Source organism: Petaurus breviceps, unplaced genomic scaffold (assembly GCF_028583685.1).
Source record: "Petaurus breviceps papuanus isolate PSGF00001 unplaced genomic scaffold, PetGlider_PUasm1.0 90574, whole genome shotgun sequence".
In the NCBI taxonomy this organism is placed as follows: domain Eukaryota; kingdom Metazoa; phylum Chordata; class Mammalia; order Diprotodontia; family Petauridae; genus Petaurus; species Petaurus breviceps.
The window spans coordinates 4,380,796-4,396,183 of NW_027187277.1; the positions used below are offsets into that span (position 1 = coordinate 4,380,796).

At 36.6% G+C, this 15,388-nt stretch overlaps 1 protein-coding gene and 1 pseudogene across 4 annotated transcripts in view; one reads left to right on the forward strand and one right to left on the reverse strand.

Annotated features, from left to right (window-relative positions):
* BCLAF3 (BCLAF1 and THRAP3 family member 3) overlaps positions 1 to 15,388 on the forward strand; it is a 108,058-nt gene that overhangs the window by 70,286 nt on the left and 22,384 nt on the right. For all 4 annotated transcript variants that reach the window (XM_069063452.1, XM_069063455.1, XM_069063454.1 and 1 more), the window contains exon 12: positions 5,287 to 5,442. In XM_069063452.1, coding sequence (XP_068919553.1) covers positions 5,287 to 5,442 — 156 coding nt within the window. The remainder of the gene's footprint in view (positions 1 to 5,286; positions 5,443 to 15,388) is intronic.
* On the reverse strand, positions 1,536 to 1,846 carry LOC138142371 (small integral membrane protein 15-like; annotated as a pseudogene).

The window sequence follows — 15,388 nt, forward strand, 5'->3', positions numbered from 1 at the left end:
AAATTGGAATGGAAACAGGTTATTTGTTTTTAATTGCCTCAAGAAACTGACCTTAAACATAGTTACCTGACTTCTACCACATAGGTTAAAATGAAATAATGGATAAAAAATGTATTTGAAGAATCACCTGGCAAAACCTTTTTTTTTTTAATCATTTCATTCTTACCTGCAATATGATGAATAAGCTAGATCCTACTAAGTCTGGTATATTTACAGCAATCCTAAGTTTTTCTCTGCAGGTGATTCTTATAGTAGGATAGCAGTGTTTATAATTGCACATAATTCTGTTTGCTTGATATATAATATGCTATGCATTCAAAAAAGAAAGTATGGAGCAATTCTACAGTGTATTAAAATTAATGAAATATGAAATGTCTTACAGTCACATTGCCAGTATCTTCCAAACGTAGTTGACATTAACAGTGTAGAAATCAGAACTGTTACTTGATCAGGATTTGCTTTCGCTCCCAGAAATGATTCCATATTCAAGAAACAAATGTGAATAAGAACTGTAGGATAGCATAAAGTACATCATATGGACATGCATGATCAAAAAGGAGGCAAGCTAATTTTATAGTGAAAAGGAGACATGACAGCTCAAGGCTAATTGAACCAGTTAGCACCAATATTAAAAGAACTAGAGGAAGACATCCCATTCAGTGGATCTTGTGAAAGATTTATGGAATGACATCAAAACAATTGCAGAAGATGAGGAAAACATGCAAGGGAAGTGATCTGCCTTAGTGGAGTAAAGTATACAATCCAGTGAATCATAAATTTACCCAAGTGTCATGAATGGTGTTTTTTTTTTTAAAGCAATCAGGATTAAGTAACTTACTCAAGGTTACACGGCCAGTTATTTCTGGGTGTGGTGCTGAGTATCTGAGTCCGGATTTGATCCAGGTCATCCCGACACTGGAGCCAGTGCTCTTACTCGCTGAGCCACCTGGTTGCCCCTAAGCAATTGGGGTTAAGTAACTTGCTCACAGTTACACGGCCAGGTGTTTCTGGGTGGGTGCTAAGTGTCTGAGCCCGGGATTCAATCTCCAGGTCATCCCAACACTGGAGCCGGTGCTCTTAACTTGCTGTGCTACCTGGCCACCCCATAGTGTTTTGTTTTTTAAAGAAATAGCTGAAGAATATTTTTCCTGTCCCCCAGTGGAGAAAACAAATCTTAATTTTTAATATTCTAAATCTTTGTTCATAAATAGGCTCCCAAACTTAAGCCAGTATTAGACAATAATTCACATTGTTAGTGCATGAATTACTAAAAATCAACAGCAAAATGAGTTATAAGGAATTTTCAGTATAAATATCAGTTGACAAGCACCAACAAGCTCCTGTACCCAAGCTGAAAAGTTACTAGCTATAGCATTGAGGTTGGAGGTTAAATTTTCTCACATGATCAAACTTAGCTGGATAAGATAACACCGTTATAAAATACAACAAAAGCACCCCCAGTGTTTCTTCAAGAACTGCATAATTGTGAATGATTTTTCTTTTAATTGAGTTTTCTTCTTAACCTAATTTTTCTTTCAACCCTTCTTTAGCAGTTAGGCTTTTGCAGTGTTTTCTTGATGTCTCTGTCTCTTCTGCTCCTTTTCGCTGGCCTCAATCATCATTGCCCATTTCTGAGATAGTACTGCACTTGCTAGCAAAAGTGGAGTCAGAGCCCAGAATCACTGCAGTCAGGAAACCATATGGATTCTTTGCAGCCCACTCCACAGCATACTCAGCCCAAGCTTTTACATCAGTCATCTCTGTAGCTGTCCCTGGAAAAATTCTTTCCAAAGATGTTATAACAGGACCATTCCTGACACTGTTGAGTACCTTGAAGTTTTACACTTCATTGTGGTACTCCAACTCATCCCCAAGACTCCTTTGCTGGATTTTCATCCATGTCACACCCATTAACTTTGGGTGGTCTGCAAAGCTTTGTTCTGGGCCCCTTTTTTTCCCTTCCTCTATACTATTTCACTTCGTGATTTCATCAGTTCCTATAGATTCTTGGTTATGCTGATGTTCCTTATCTACTTATGCAGCCCTAACCTCTGCTGATTTCCAGTCTTGAATCTCCAGCTGCCTGTTGGATATGTAGAACTAGATGTTCTTTGGGCACGTTAAAGTCAACATGTCCAAAACTGAACTCATTATCTTTATCCTCTGAAACTGTCCACCCTTCCAAACTTTATTATTACTGTCAAGGGTACCATCACCCTTCCAATCTGTTGCCAAGACCTATTGATTTTGTAAAATAGCCCCCCTTCTTTCCTCTGATACTGCCATGCTGCTGGTATAAGCCCTCATTATTTAATACCTGGTCTATTGGTCTTCATGTTACAAGTCTCTCCCCACTCCAGTCCATCCATCACTCACCCATCAAAGTGATTTTGCTAAAGTACAGGTCCAACCATGTCACCTCCCTACTCAGTAAATGCCAGTGTCTCTCTGTCACTTCAGCATCCTCTGTTTGGCATTCATAACTGGCCACCCCACCCCCCAGTTCCTACTCATTCTAGTCTTACATCTTTTACCCTACCACATGCTGCTTTACGATCAAATAGCATTGACCTCCTGCTATTCCTCAAACAGTACATTCTATCTCCTGACTGGGCATTTTTACTTGTGGAAGCTCTTGTTCTCCTTCCTTATCTCCATCTCCTGGCTTCCTTAAAAATCTCATCTAAAATCCACTCTTCTGTAGGAGGCCTTTGCCGAGATCCCTTAACTCTGGTGTCTTCCCTTTTTGCCTTGTTTATACATAGTTGCCTACATATTGTTTCCCCCATTTGACTGTGAGCTCTTGAGTGTAGAAACTGTCTTTTGTCTGTCTTTGTATCCCTAGCATTGGTACATAGTAAGTTTAATATATGACTGTTGGTTGACTTGAGTTCATAACTCGCCCAAACGTCACTGTAATTCTTAAGTGATATTGAAAATTGAGTAGAGAACGAGGCTCAAAAATTCATTGACCTTGACATGCCAACAAATTCAGGTGTGTTGACTATTTTTTTTTTTTAGTACTGTCTTTGATATTTTTTAAGTAGAATACCCTTCTACCTAGTTTGGAGATGGAGTTGAAAAATATTTCTTATCAGGTATCACTGTTAGTAGTTTTGGGCAGGCATGCTTACTTACAGCAGTGTTTGCTTTTGCAAACTCTTTGGTTTTGTCCCTTTCAAGCTTTTCAGAACTTTTCTCCTTCCTTCTTCCTTCCATGAGTGTGCTGTGATTAGTCATTGTCTCAGCCTTTTTCCCAGCCAGCACTCTATTTGAGAGTTTGTTTCTATGGATACACGATCTGATTTTATCATTGAAACCAACAAGAACAAAATCATTTTATAGAAAGTCACCTTTCAGCAAACTTTGGAATTCATAGATTATATAAAATAAGTTATACTAGTATTTTTCTTCTGTTTAAAATATACAGCTTATTGTTTTTCAGAAATATGCAAAGGAAGTAGAGAGGTAGTCTATCTTTTCATTTTATTTGTTTATTACTTCATTCATGTAATTAGTCTGAAGGCAATGACAGGCAATCTCTGTTATAAGAAACAAGGGAACAGAAGTTGGTGAGTGGCATTTGATAGGCAGTATGGGGTGGGGAGAGAATAATACTACCTTCTCCGTTATTTTGGAATTGTTAGTTCCTTTGGAAGTATGCCTGGTGTTTAGAAATTAAATATTTTGGGTGGCATTTGAGAATTAAACCCTAGTCCTGGCTATTTTATATTTATTTGCTGTGTTACCCTGAAAAAGTGTCTTAATCTCTCAATCCCCTTTTCTGAAAATTAGGAATGATACCTAGGGTGTATTTATCTCATATGAATATTTTAAGACAGAAATGTCAAGCTTGTAGTCTACAATATTCCCAAATGCAGCCTGAACCAACTTGGAATATAATTCCTATCTGATTCTAATGTGTTGATGCATTAATAATAAAAAGAAATACATGAAGGACAGCTGGGTGGTGCAGTGAATAGAGCACCAGCCATGGAGTCAGGAGGACCTGAGTTCAAATATGGCCTCGGACACTTAACACAAACACACCAGCCGTGTGACTTTGGGCAAGTCACTTAAGCCCAATTGCCCTGCTTCCACCCTCCAAAAAGACAAAAAAAAAAAAGAAGAAATACACGAACATGTGTGGTTTTCTAGTCAGCATGTGGTCCGCAGAGATCCATATGTACTGTTTAGTGGTTCCCTTTCTATTGAGTTTGACACCAGCATTGTAAGAATTATAAAGATTCTTAATTTAATTCATCTGAGCACACACAGAGCTTTATGTTCTATCATTCTGTGTAATTCTTATTAATAATATTTTCCCATAAATGAAATTGAATAAGCATCTATTAATTACCTTCTACATAAAAGACATTGTGTTAGGTGATGGGAATATAAAAATGAGATATTCCCTGCCCTCGAAGATAGTTTACATTCTATTAAATCCTGCATAGAGAAGCCATCCTTCTACTTCCTGCATATGGAGGAATAACCATCTTGAAGGAAGAGGGTTATTCTGTGAGATATATATTGAGGAAGGAATTCATTCCATGAAATACATTGGATTGGCAGTATGATCACAGTTCAGGAGATGGCTTGATTATGTTTTCTTTCCTAACAAGATGCATCTTTTTCAAATGAGTATTTTATTTAAAATTTTTAAAATGTTAGATATCAGCATTTAGATTTTTTTGGGAGAAAAGTCATTATATATTCTTAAACATTAACATAGAAAAGTTTGTTGGATTTTTGAGGTCACCTCTTTTTAGAGATCAAAAGTTTATTTTTGAGCTTAACCAAGTATAGATATAATAATAGGGATATAAAATGATGACTTTTAAGATACCAAGGCATGCGAGCCAGTTCCTTTTATTTTTTCATTCATAGTTGAAATTTGGACAATTTTTCCAGCAAAGTAGTAGCTTATTTGCACAGAACCTGGCAAGTTGTTTTTAATTAACTTTAATGAACTCAGCATCTCCTTATTACCCTTATTATCATTCTTTGAATATCTGATGTACTTAATTTCCAGAGTTATTCTATAATGAATTTTTCTGTAATTACTGCTGTTAGCTGTAACAAATATAACTGTGTCAAAGCTATATCTGAAAATATTATTTTAAAGATGAAGTGGAGGTATTATTGAAGATAAAATTAACATTTTATGTATTTTAAAATATTGCATACCTCACATTTTAAAATGATAGTTCCATCATTGTGTCAGTAAAGTATGATCAGGAACCTAATAGTTTAAAACTGATTTTGTCTTTTTTTTCTTTACAGAACAATTTGTTAGATGGCAGATTCCAGCCCCATTATAAATCGGGCCTAGTACTGAAGGGTTTGTATGTTCAAGCTAAGTACCAGCGTTTACGTTTTACTGGTTCGAGGGGATTTACCACTAATAAATTCAGAGAAGAATTTCTAAAGAGAGAAAAGGTTAGTTTGATTAAAGCCACATTTAAAAATTTTAAGTACTTCTAAAGATCTCAGTTTATTAGAATTCATCTTGAAGAATTTATTTGGTTTTAATTAAAATTTCAGAATATAGCAACTTTTTTCTCTTGTAAATGTGTAAATGTAAGGGGTAGTTAGAATAATAAGAATATTTAAGCATAAAATATTTTAAACTCCCAACTCATGTTAATAAAATACAGAATAACCTACTTTAGATCTTCTGATACCTATTATGATTACAAATTAAATTGTACAAAATGTGGATAAATGGTAAATAGCATTTAAAATGTAGTTTTGTTCATTATTCATAACATAATAGTACATGATTTCAACGTATTTTCAAAACATTAAGAATTCCTGGAAACCCAGTCAGTTGAAGGTCTTCATCATGTACTCTGCCCAGTTTTTTTTTTTTTAATATATTGTCTTTTCCCTGTTAGACTGTGAGCTCCTTGAGGTCAGAGTCTGTCTTTTACCTTTCTTTGACTATTTAGCACTTAGTGCAGTACCTGGCACACAGTAGGGATATAAGAATAGTTTTTTCATGGCTTATGAATTTAATTTTTTCTTTCTACTTTACCCTATTACTGCCATGATCTGCCAGAGCTGAGAGGAAGATGCTTTTCATCCTTACTATTTGAAGTAGTTTGCACTTCAGCAGCCTTTCACCTATAAGCCCTGTGCTTTGAGGTGATTGTGGGCAATTTTTCAAGCCATAAGCGCGATGGCATGTCAAAGGAAGCCAGTTAAGAGTAACTGTTACTGCCACATCAATATTAAAGATTCCTTATCTGAAGCAGGCTTTATTGCAGTTTCAAGATCTTCATGTTTCTGGTAGTTCTGTGAGTTTCTGCTCTCTTCATCGGCTTCTTGGATTTGACTAACTGGTTAGTTGCTTCCTTGCTATTGTTTTCTCATATCCCTGCCTAGATTAGAATCATTCTGTTTTGATTTGGCTTCTGCTTGACTGTCTGCTCCTTTTACATGTTGCTACAACTGCTTTGTTTTCTTTTGGGTCTGTTTGGTCCTACTACATAGTTCTAATTCATTTTTAGCCTTTGTCTTGGCTCTCCCAGCTCTGGGTTACTGTCCTATATCTTTGTTCTACTTTATCTGTGGTCCACCTGAACAATAAACTGACATCAGGTGTTTATCAGAAAACAACATGGACTTTAAGTCATCAGATAGATGCCTGCCCTATTGCTTAGTGTGTCAGAAACCCTCAGGGCACAGTAGGGATAGGTGATTTCTTGATAGGTTAAAGTACAAACCCTTCTCATGAGAGGCCCAGCAAAGGCCTCCATTTTCCCCAATGATTACCTGCTTTTTTTCTGTAGGTTCATTTACATTAATGCTTTGTTTAAAAAAAAAATACAGATTTTGAATCAGCATCCATTCCAGAATCTTTCCAGGTTTGTCCTTCAGATTTTAGCCATTATATGCCTGATGATTGAACTTCCCATCGAACTACCATCCCTCATGGAGGGTATTTCCTACATAATGAGTAATAAAAATAATTTTCTCCATTATATGATCTCTGTTTTTAGGGACTGAGACCCATGTAACTTAGGATACTTTAGCACTTACTGCATCAACTTAGATGAATTCCATCCCAGAGCTAAATTCTGCTGTCTGATGGTCAGAGGGGCCTGGAATGAAGCAGTGTAGTGTGCCCACTTCTGCCATCCAGTCCTATGTGGTTCTTTGTTTAGAGCTTCCCATGTTTGAGTAGGCAGTGGGTCCACCCAACTTGTTGGAGGTTTTTGTTGCTTTTTTCTGACATCATGAGAACAACAGTGAATTACTCTGGATTTCATCCCTCCCCATATGAGCAGCTCATCTTTTTTCTGCAGTATTTTTCCTTGGTAATAACATTTACTCCTCTTCTAAACTGTTTATATGTTTTGTCACCTTCTGCATGATATTTAATTTTTGGTCCTTCACAGACTGTTGAAATAATACTAGTAGAATGTTGCTTTTAAAAAGATTGGCATTTGTTTCCATAGAAAGCTTGGAGGGTTCATTAAAAGAACATTGAAATTTCCCCAATTTATTCCAGCCTGTTCTCCTCTTTCTGTCCATTTCCTACCAGCTATTCTACTTGATTTCTCCAACTCTACTAATATCATGCTTCTCCCAGAATAAGGTCATCATCAGAAATGTCATCATCATGGAGATTGCTTAAACTGTGGTACTCAACACCACCTTAGTAAACTTTCCTTTTATTGGGGCGGAGGGATAGTGGAACAAAACCTTCCTCCAAAAGCCTTCCCTTTATAGAAGGTTCAGATTTTCCAATTTTTTATTTTCCACCAACTGCTCGGCTTGGTTTTGACTACATAAAAGTTCCCATCCTCCATACCTCCAAATACCTAGATAACCCCATCTTTTCAGTTTCGTTTTGTGTGTTGTCTTCTCCCATTAGGCTGTAAGCTACCTGAGGTCAGGAACTCTTTTTTTTTTTTCAGGTTAACATACATTTTATTCAAAATATTATGAATATTTGAACACTAACCATACAGATCCAACTTATTTCTCTTTTTTACGTTATCAATTTATTTTCAGTTTTTAGCATTCACTTCCATAAAATTTTGAGTTTTGAATTTTCTTCTCCTACCCTCTCCCTCTCCCACCTCTCCAAGACGGTGTGCAATCTGATATAGGCTCTACTTACACATTCATATTAAACATTTTCACATTAGTCATGATGTAAAGAAGAATTAGAACTAATGGGGAGAACCAGGAAAAAGAAGAAACAAAACAACAAAAGGAAAGGAAAGGAAAGCAAATAGTATGTTTCCATTTGAAGTTCTTTCCCAAGTTCCCAAGTTCTTTCTCTGGATATGGATAGCATTTTCTATCATGAGTCTTTTGGAGTTGTCTTAGATCCTTGCAGAGCTAAGTCTTATGAAGGTCAGTCATCGCTGTTACTGTGTACAATGTTCTCCTGGTTCTGCTCATTTCACTCAGCATCAGTTCATATGAATCTTTCAAGGTTTTTCTGAAGTCTGCTCATCATTTTTTATAGAACAATAGTATTCCATTGCATTCATACACTGACAGTTGTTCAGCCATTCCCCAACTGATGGGCATCCCCTCAATTTCCAATTCTTTGCCACCAGAAAAAGAGCTGCTATAAATATTTTTGTACATGTAGGTCCTTTTCCTGTTTTTATGATCTCTTTGGGATATAGACCTAGAAGTAGTATTATTGAGTATACACAATTTTATTGCCCTTTGGGCATAGTTCCAAATTGTTCTCCAGAATGGTTGGATTAGTTCACAATCCTACCAACAATGCATTATTGTTCTTATTTTCCCCCATCTTCTCCAGCGTTTATAATTTCCTGTTTTGTCTTATTAGCTAATCTGATAGGTGTGATGTGGTACCTCAGAGTTGTTTTAATTTGTATTTGTCTAATCAATAGTGATTTAGAGCATTTTTTCACATGACTTTAATTTATTCCCCTGAAAACTGCTTTTTCATAACCTTTGAACATTTATCAATTGGGAAATGACTTTTATTCTTATAAATTCAACTCAGTTCTCTATGTATTTTAGAAATTTAGCCTAGAGACACTGGTTGTAAATGTTGTTTCCCAGCTTTGTGCTTTCTTTCTAATCTTGGTTGCATTGGCTTTGTTTGTGCAAAAACTTTCCATTTCAAAGCATCCATTTTGCATTTCATAATGTTCTCTATCTTTTATTTGGTCATAAATTCTTCCCTTCTCCATAGATTTTGACAGGTAAACTAAGGAACTGTCTTTTTCTTATTTGTGTTACTGTCCCTTAGCACTGTGGCATGTCACTTAGAAGATTTTTTTTTTTTTAAGCAATTGGGGTTAAGTAACTTGCTCAAGGTTACACGGCCAGGTGTTTCTGGGTGGATGCTAAGTGTCTGAGCCCGGATTTGATCCCCCAGGTCATCCCCACACTGGGGATGGTGCTCTTACTCACAGTGCTACCTGGCCGCCCCTTTTAGAAGACTCTTAATAATTGTTTCTTGACTCTTCAATCCTAAGCTCAATTCATTCTCCATCTTTACTAAGTGTCATATGTTCATACAGATGCATGTTGTAGCATAGGCCATAGACATTCTTCATCTGTTTACTTGATTTTTTTCTCTCTGAATGGTTAAGCCAAATTCTTAAATGATTATAAATCTCTTTTAGGAGAGTATACTGTTCCAAATCTTGATGTAATTTTTCAGTGTCATTCTCAGACAGAAATATCTGGAGTATTTCACTATCCATAGAGAATACTTGTTCATCTTGGACCCTCTCTGGCTTTTCTCCATTGCACTGGATATCACATTTATCAGTACTTCACCTAAGTTAATGATTAGAGAGTTATTAATAGAACATGGTTATTTCTGTTATGTCTTTCAAGGAAACTTAAATTGTTTTGTTGGGTGAATGGTAGACATCTTGTTGAAAAAGAGCCTTTAAAGTGACATTTTACTCTATAATTTAAAAAAAAAGGATCATAGAATTCACTACATCATTCCTCAGTTACTATATGGTAAAGATGTCATCCACTTTTGAGCATTTGTATGTAAAAACTACTTAGTTGGTCACTGACAATATCAGTGGAAGTACCTTCATTTGTGTATAGTTGATACTGTATAAGTAAATAGGCAAGTAGTTGTTGATGTTTTTCTTGGTCACCTTTTTTTATTGCTAATGAAGTCCAAGATTATTTCTACTTCTTTGGTATCTTCCTATCTTTCAGATACCTTATATATTGGGTTTTTAAGGCTCTCACAGTTATGTCTCCTCCCTCATAAGGTAGCTTCTCTATGCATATTTGGGCCAGTCCAGTTGCTTTTCTTGTCTTTGGTGTGTGCCATTTTTACCTTTAATAAGCACATTCAGGACTGGGATATAAGGGTCCATGTGTAGTGTTTCCACTGTCCATTTCCATTAAGGAAAGCATGAACAGCTTGGTAAAAGACATAAAAACCTTCACTGAAGAAAATAACTCCCAAAAATTTAGAATTGGTCCAACTCATGGTTCCAGATATCAAGAAATAATAAAATAAAGATAAAAGATTTTTAAAAATATGAAATCTCTCAGGAAAATACTGACCTGGAAAATATATCAAGGAGAGATAATTTAAGAATTATAAAATTAGGGTGACTAGGTGGCTCAGTGAATACAGCACCGGCCCTAGAATCAGGAGGCTCTGAGTTCAAATCTGATCTTAGACACTACTAGCTGTGTGACTTTGAGAAAGTCACAACCCTAATTGCCCCTCCAAAAAGCAAAAAAAAAAAAATTATAAAATTACCTGAAAGCCATGAACAACAACAAAAAAAATTAATTTAGACATTAAACTTAAAGGGACCATAAAAAAAAACTGTCCTGATGTCTTAGAACCAGTGGGCAAAGTAGAAATTGGAAGAATCTGTTAGTTCCTGAAAGAAATCCCAAAATGAGAACTTCCCAGAATATTGTAGTCAAAATACTTGGAAGCAGCTAGAAAGAAAGAATTCAAAAACTGTGAAGTCACAGTAAGGATCACATAGAATTTAGCTGCTTCCATGGTAAGAGAGCAAAGGGCTTGGAATATGATACTCTAAAAGGCAAAAGAGTCAGGATTACAACTAAAAATAACCTACCCAGCAAAACTTGAGTGTCATCTTATAGGGGGAAAAATGGATGTTAAATGAAATGGAGGATTTTGAAAAATTCCTAATTAAAAGACCAGAGCTAAATAGAAAATTTTGCCATTTATGCACAGTACTTGAGAAACATAAAGAGGAGTAAATGAGTGAAAAATCATAAGGAAATAGTTAAACTGTTTACATTTCTATATAGGAAGATGATACATGTAACCTCCTAAGAACTTAGCATTACTGGGGCTGCTAGAGGGAGTCTCCTTAAAGGGACAGTTAGGTGGCACAGTGGATAGAACATTGGGCTTAGAATCTGGAAGATTCCTCTTCCTGAGTTCATATCTGGTCGTAAACACTTAATAGTTTTATGACACTGGGCAAGTCACTTAAGCCTGTTTTCTTCAACTTTTCATCAGTAAAATGAACTGGGGAAGGGAATAGCAAACCACTCCATTATTTTAACCAAGAAAACCTCCCAAAATGGGGTCACAAAAAGTCAGACAGGACTGAAACAATTGAATAACAACACTTAGAGGGAATGGGTTTTGAGTTTATTATATTGGAATTTCAAAAGAAGATTGAAAGGGCATGCACTGGGAGAAGGGAAGAAATTATTTCATAAATGAGGCCTGGAAGGAAGTTATACAGTGGAGAGGGTAGGAAGTGGGCACTTCTTGAACTTTGCTCTAAATTTGAACTGGTTTAGATTAAAAACTGGAAGGAAAAAAAAAAAAAAACTAAGTCTTGTTTTAACAACTGAGCAGATTAAAAAATCCCAAACATTCGTGGAAACAATTTTATTAAAGATAATGATGAGATAGCATGTGGGGTGCAGCCAAAGAAGTATTTAGAGGTGAATTTACCTCTATGCTTTCATCAGTAAAAAAGAGAAAGAACAGATCAAGGCATTGGGCATGCAACTAAGAAAAAACAACTAAGAAAACAGCAAATGAAGAATTCCTAATTAAACATCACCATAGAAAATCAAAAGAGAGATTAATAAAATTGAAAGCAAAAAAAAATGAAGTAATAAATAACACAAATCTGTGTTTATTTTTAAAAAATCAACAAAATAGATAAATCATTTGATAATTCAACTCATTTAAAAGAAACCCAAATTACCAGCATTCAAAAAGCAATCATAAGTTATTTTGCCCAACTGTATGCCAATAAAACTGACACTAAATGAAATGAATAATTACAGAAATATATATATTGCCCAGATTAGCAGAAGAGAAAATGGGAATACTTGACCTTATCTTAGAAAAACTAAATTTAATAAGTAATAAATGAGCTCCCTAAGGGTGGAACAAAAAACCCAGGGCCAGAAGAATTTACAGGCCAATTCTACCAAACATTTAAAGAATAACGAATTCTAGCACTGTAGCAAGTATTTGAAAAAAATAAGTCGAGTCCTACTAAATTCTTTTTATGACACAAATATGGTTTTAATATCTAAGCTATGAAAAGCAACAACAGAAAGAAAACAATAGACATATATTTCTAATGAATACTAATGTAAAAATTTTAAATAAAATGCTAGAAAGACTTCTAGGAGCCAAGATGGCAGAATAAACAGTGGGTCATCCCACCCTCCCTTATTGACCCCCCAAACTCCACAAAATGTTGTCCCAAGAAAAATCCTGGGACAGCATAGCCAGTAGAAAGATAATGTGCAGCAGTCTTTTATCCTGGGATTCTAGGGGGAGGATTAACAGGAAAGGTCTCTATCGCTGTAGTGGAAGGAGAGCAGTACAGGATGGGAGGTGTCCCAGCAAGCTCCACCTTAGCAAACCAGCAGGAGATCCTGAGCCCTAGGGTGGTGGAGCAGGCACACAGCAATACAAGGACACTCCACACCCCACCCCCTGCGTGCCTGGGCACAGCCAGGGGAACCGCCAGACTCCAACTTGGAGAACCACCATTTGTGTCATACTGAACATGCCCATGTTATAGTAGCCCTGGTGAGGAGGTGTCCAACAGTGGCCAGACTAACCACACCCCACCTCGTGAACTTCAGTGTAGCCATGAGGAAATGCAGAGACCTCAGTTGGCCCGAGCACCCACCATCCGCTACCACCAACTCTAGATCAGCACCAGGTAAGCTACCAGACCCTTACAACCTTCAGCTGCCAGCACCTGAGGACCCAGCACACAAAGCCAGTAACCAGGCCCCTTACCCACCGCACAAGAAACTGAGGACAGTGCCCCTTGTAGCCCAGAAGCAGAGAGCAATTTTAAAAGCTGGGAGAAAGGCAAATACCATGAACAAAAAGCATCAAAGGAAAACACCGACCATAGACAATTATTATGGTGACAGAGTAGATGAAAACAAAAATTCAGAAGAGAGTAACTGCCAATATATCCAATCCAAAAAAATATGAACTGGTCTCAAGCCCAAAAAGCCATCTTGAGAAGAGCTCAAGTCAAATAAGAGAGGTAGAAGAAAAATTGAGAAAAGAAATGACAAGTATGCAAGAGAGAGTTGGCAGCTTGGAAAAGGAAGGACAAAAATTGACTGTAGAAAACAGTTCTTTTAAAAATACAATTGGCAAAATGGAAAAGGAGGTACAGAAACTTAACTGAAGACAACAATTCATTAAAATTTAGAATTGGGCAAGTGAAAGCTAATGACTCTGAGACATCAAGAATCAATCAAACAAAATCAAAAGAATGAAGAAAATAGAATAAAATGTAAAATATCTAATTGGAAAAATAACTGACCTGGAAAATAGATACAGGAAAAGTAATTTAAGAATTATTGGTCTATCTGAAAGCCATGATCAAGAAGAACCTGGACAGCAGCTTTCAAGAAATCATTCAGAAAAAAAATTCCCTGAGGTCCTAGAACCAGAAGGTAAATTAGTCATCCAAAGAATCTACCAATCACCTGATGAAAGAGATCCCAAATTGAAAATGCCAAGGTATATCATGTAGCCAAATTCTAGAATTATCAGGTCAAGGAGAAAATACTGCAAGCAGCCAATTTAAATGTCATGGAATGACAGGATCACACAGGACCTTGCAGCTTCTACAATCAAAGATCAGAGGGCTTGGAATATTATATTCCATAAGGCAAAGGAGCTTGAATTGCGAGCAAAATTGAGCATAACCTTTTAGGGGAGGAGCTGGACATTCCATGAAATAGGGTACTTCCAAACCTTCCTGATGAAAAGACCAGAGCTCCATGGAAAGTTTGATCTTGAAGTACAGGTCTCAAGAGAGACATAAAAAGGTAAACAGGAAAGAAAAAAAATGTGTAATTCAATAGGGTCAAACTGTTTACATCCCTACATGGAAATATGATACTTGTAAACTCTTGAGAACTGTATCTTTATTATGACATTTAGAAGGGATATATATAGACAAAGGGTATTGGTTTAAGTTCACTCGGATGTAATGATAAATCTAAGTGGTGAAAAGGGATTGGTAATGGGAGAAGAAGAAAAGCGGAGGCAGAAAGGAGTAAATTACATTAAGTGAAGAGGTGCAAAGACCTATTATGGTAGAGAGAAGGGTGGGAGATGATCTTTGTTTAAACTTTACTGTCATCAGATTTGACTCGGAATAACATACTCAGGTTTAGAAATCCAATTTACCCTATAGGAAGTGAAAGGGGAGGGAGAAGGGAGGGAAGAAATAGTAGGGGAAAAGGGAAAGGGAGCGGCTGGGTGGCGCAGTGAATAGAGCACCAGCCCTGGAGTTAGGAGGACCTGAGTTCATGTCCAGCCTCAGACACTTAACACTTACTAGCCATGTGACCTTGGGCAAGTCACTTAACCCCAACTGCACTGCCTTCCCCCCTCCAAAAAAAAAGGGGAGGTGTCTGATAGAAGGGAGGGCAGATTGAGGGAGGCAGTGGTCAAAAGCAAAATGCTAGTGAGGAGGGAAAGGGAGAAAGGAGAGAGAAAAGCATGGGGGGAAGAGGTAATTGAACAAAGAGAAAGACACAGATAATAATATAACTGTCAATGTGAATGGAACGAACTCTCCCATAAAACAGAAGCAGGTAGCAGAGTAGATTAAAAACCACAATCCTACAATATGTTTTTTTTTTTTTTTTACAAGAAATACATTTGAAACAGAGGGTTTAATGCAGAGTAAAGGTAAAAAAGGCTGGAGTGGAATAAAGCATGCTTCAGCTGAAGTAAAAACAAACAAAAAAAACCAGGTAGCAATTCTGAACTCAGACAAAGAAAAAGCAAAAGTAATCTAATTTAAAAGAGAGAAGGAAGGAAAAGGTAAGGTACCTGCTTTTTAGGTACCATAGAAAATGAAGTAGTTTCATGACTAAACATGCACCAAGTGGC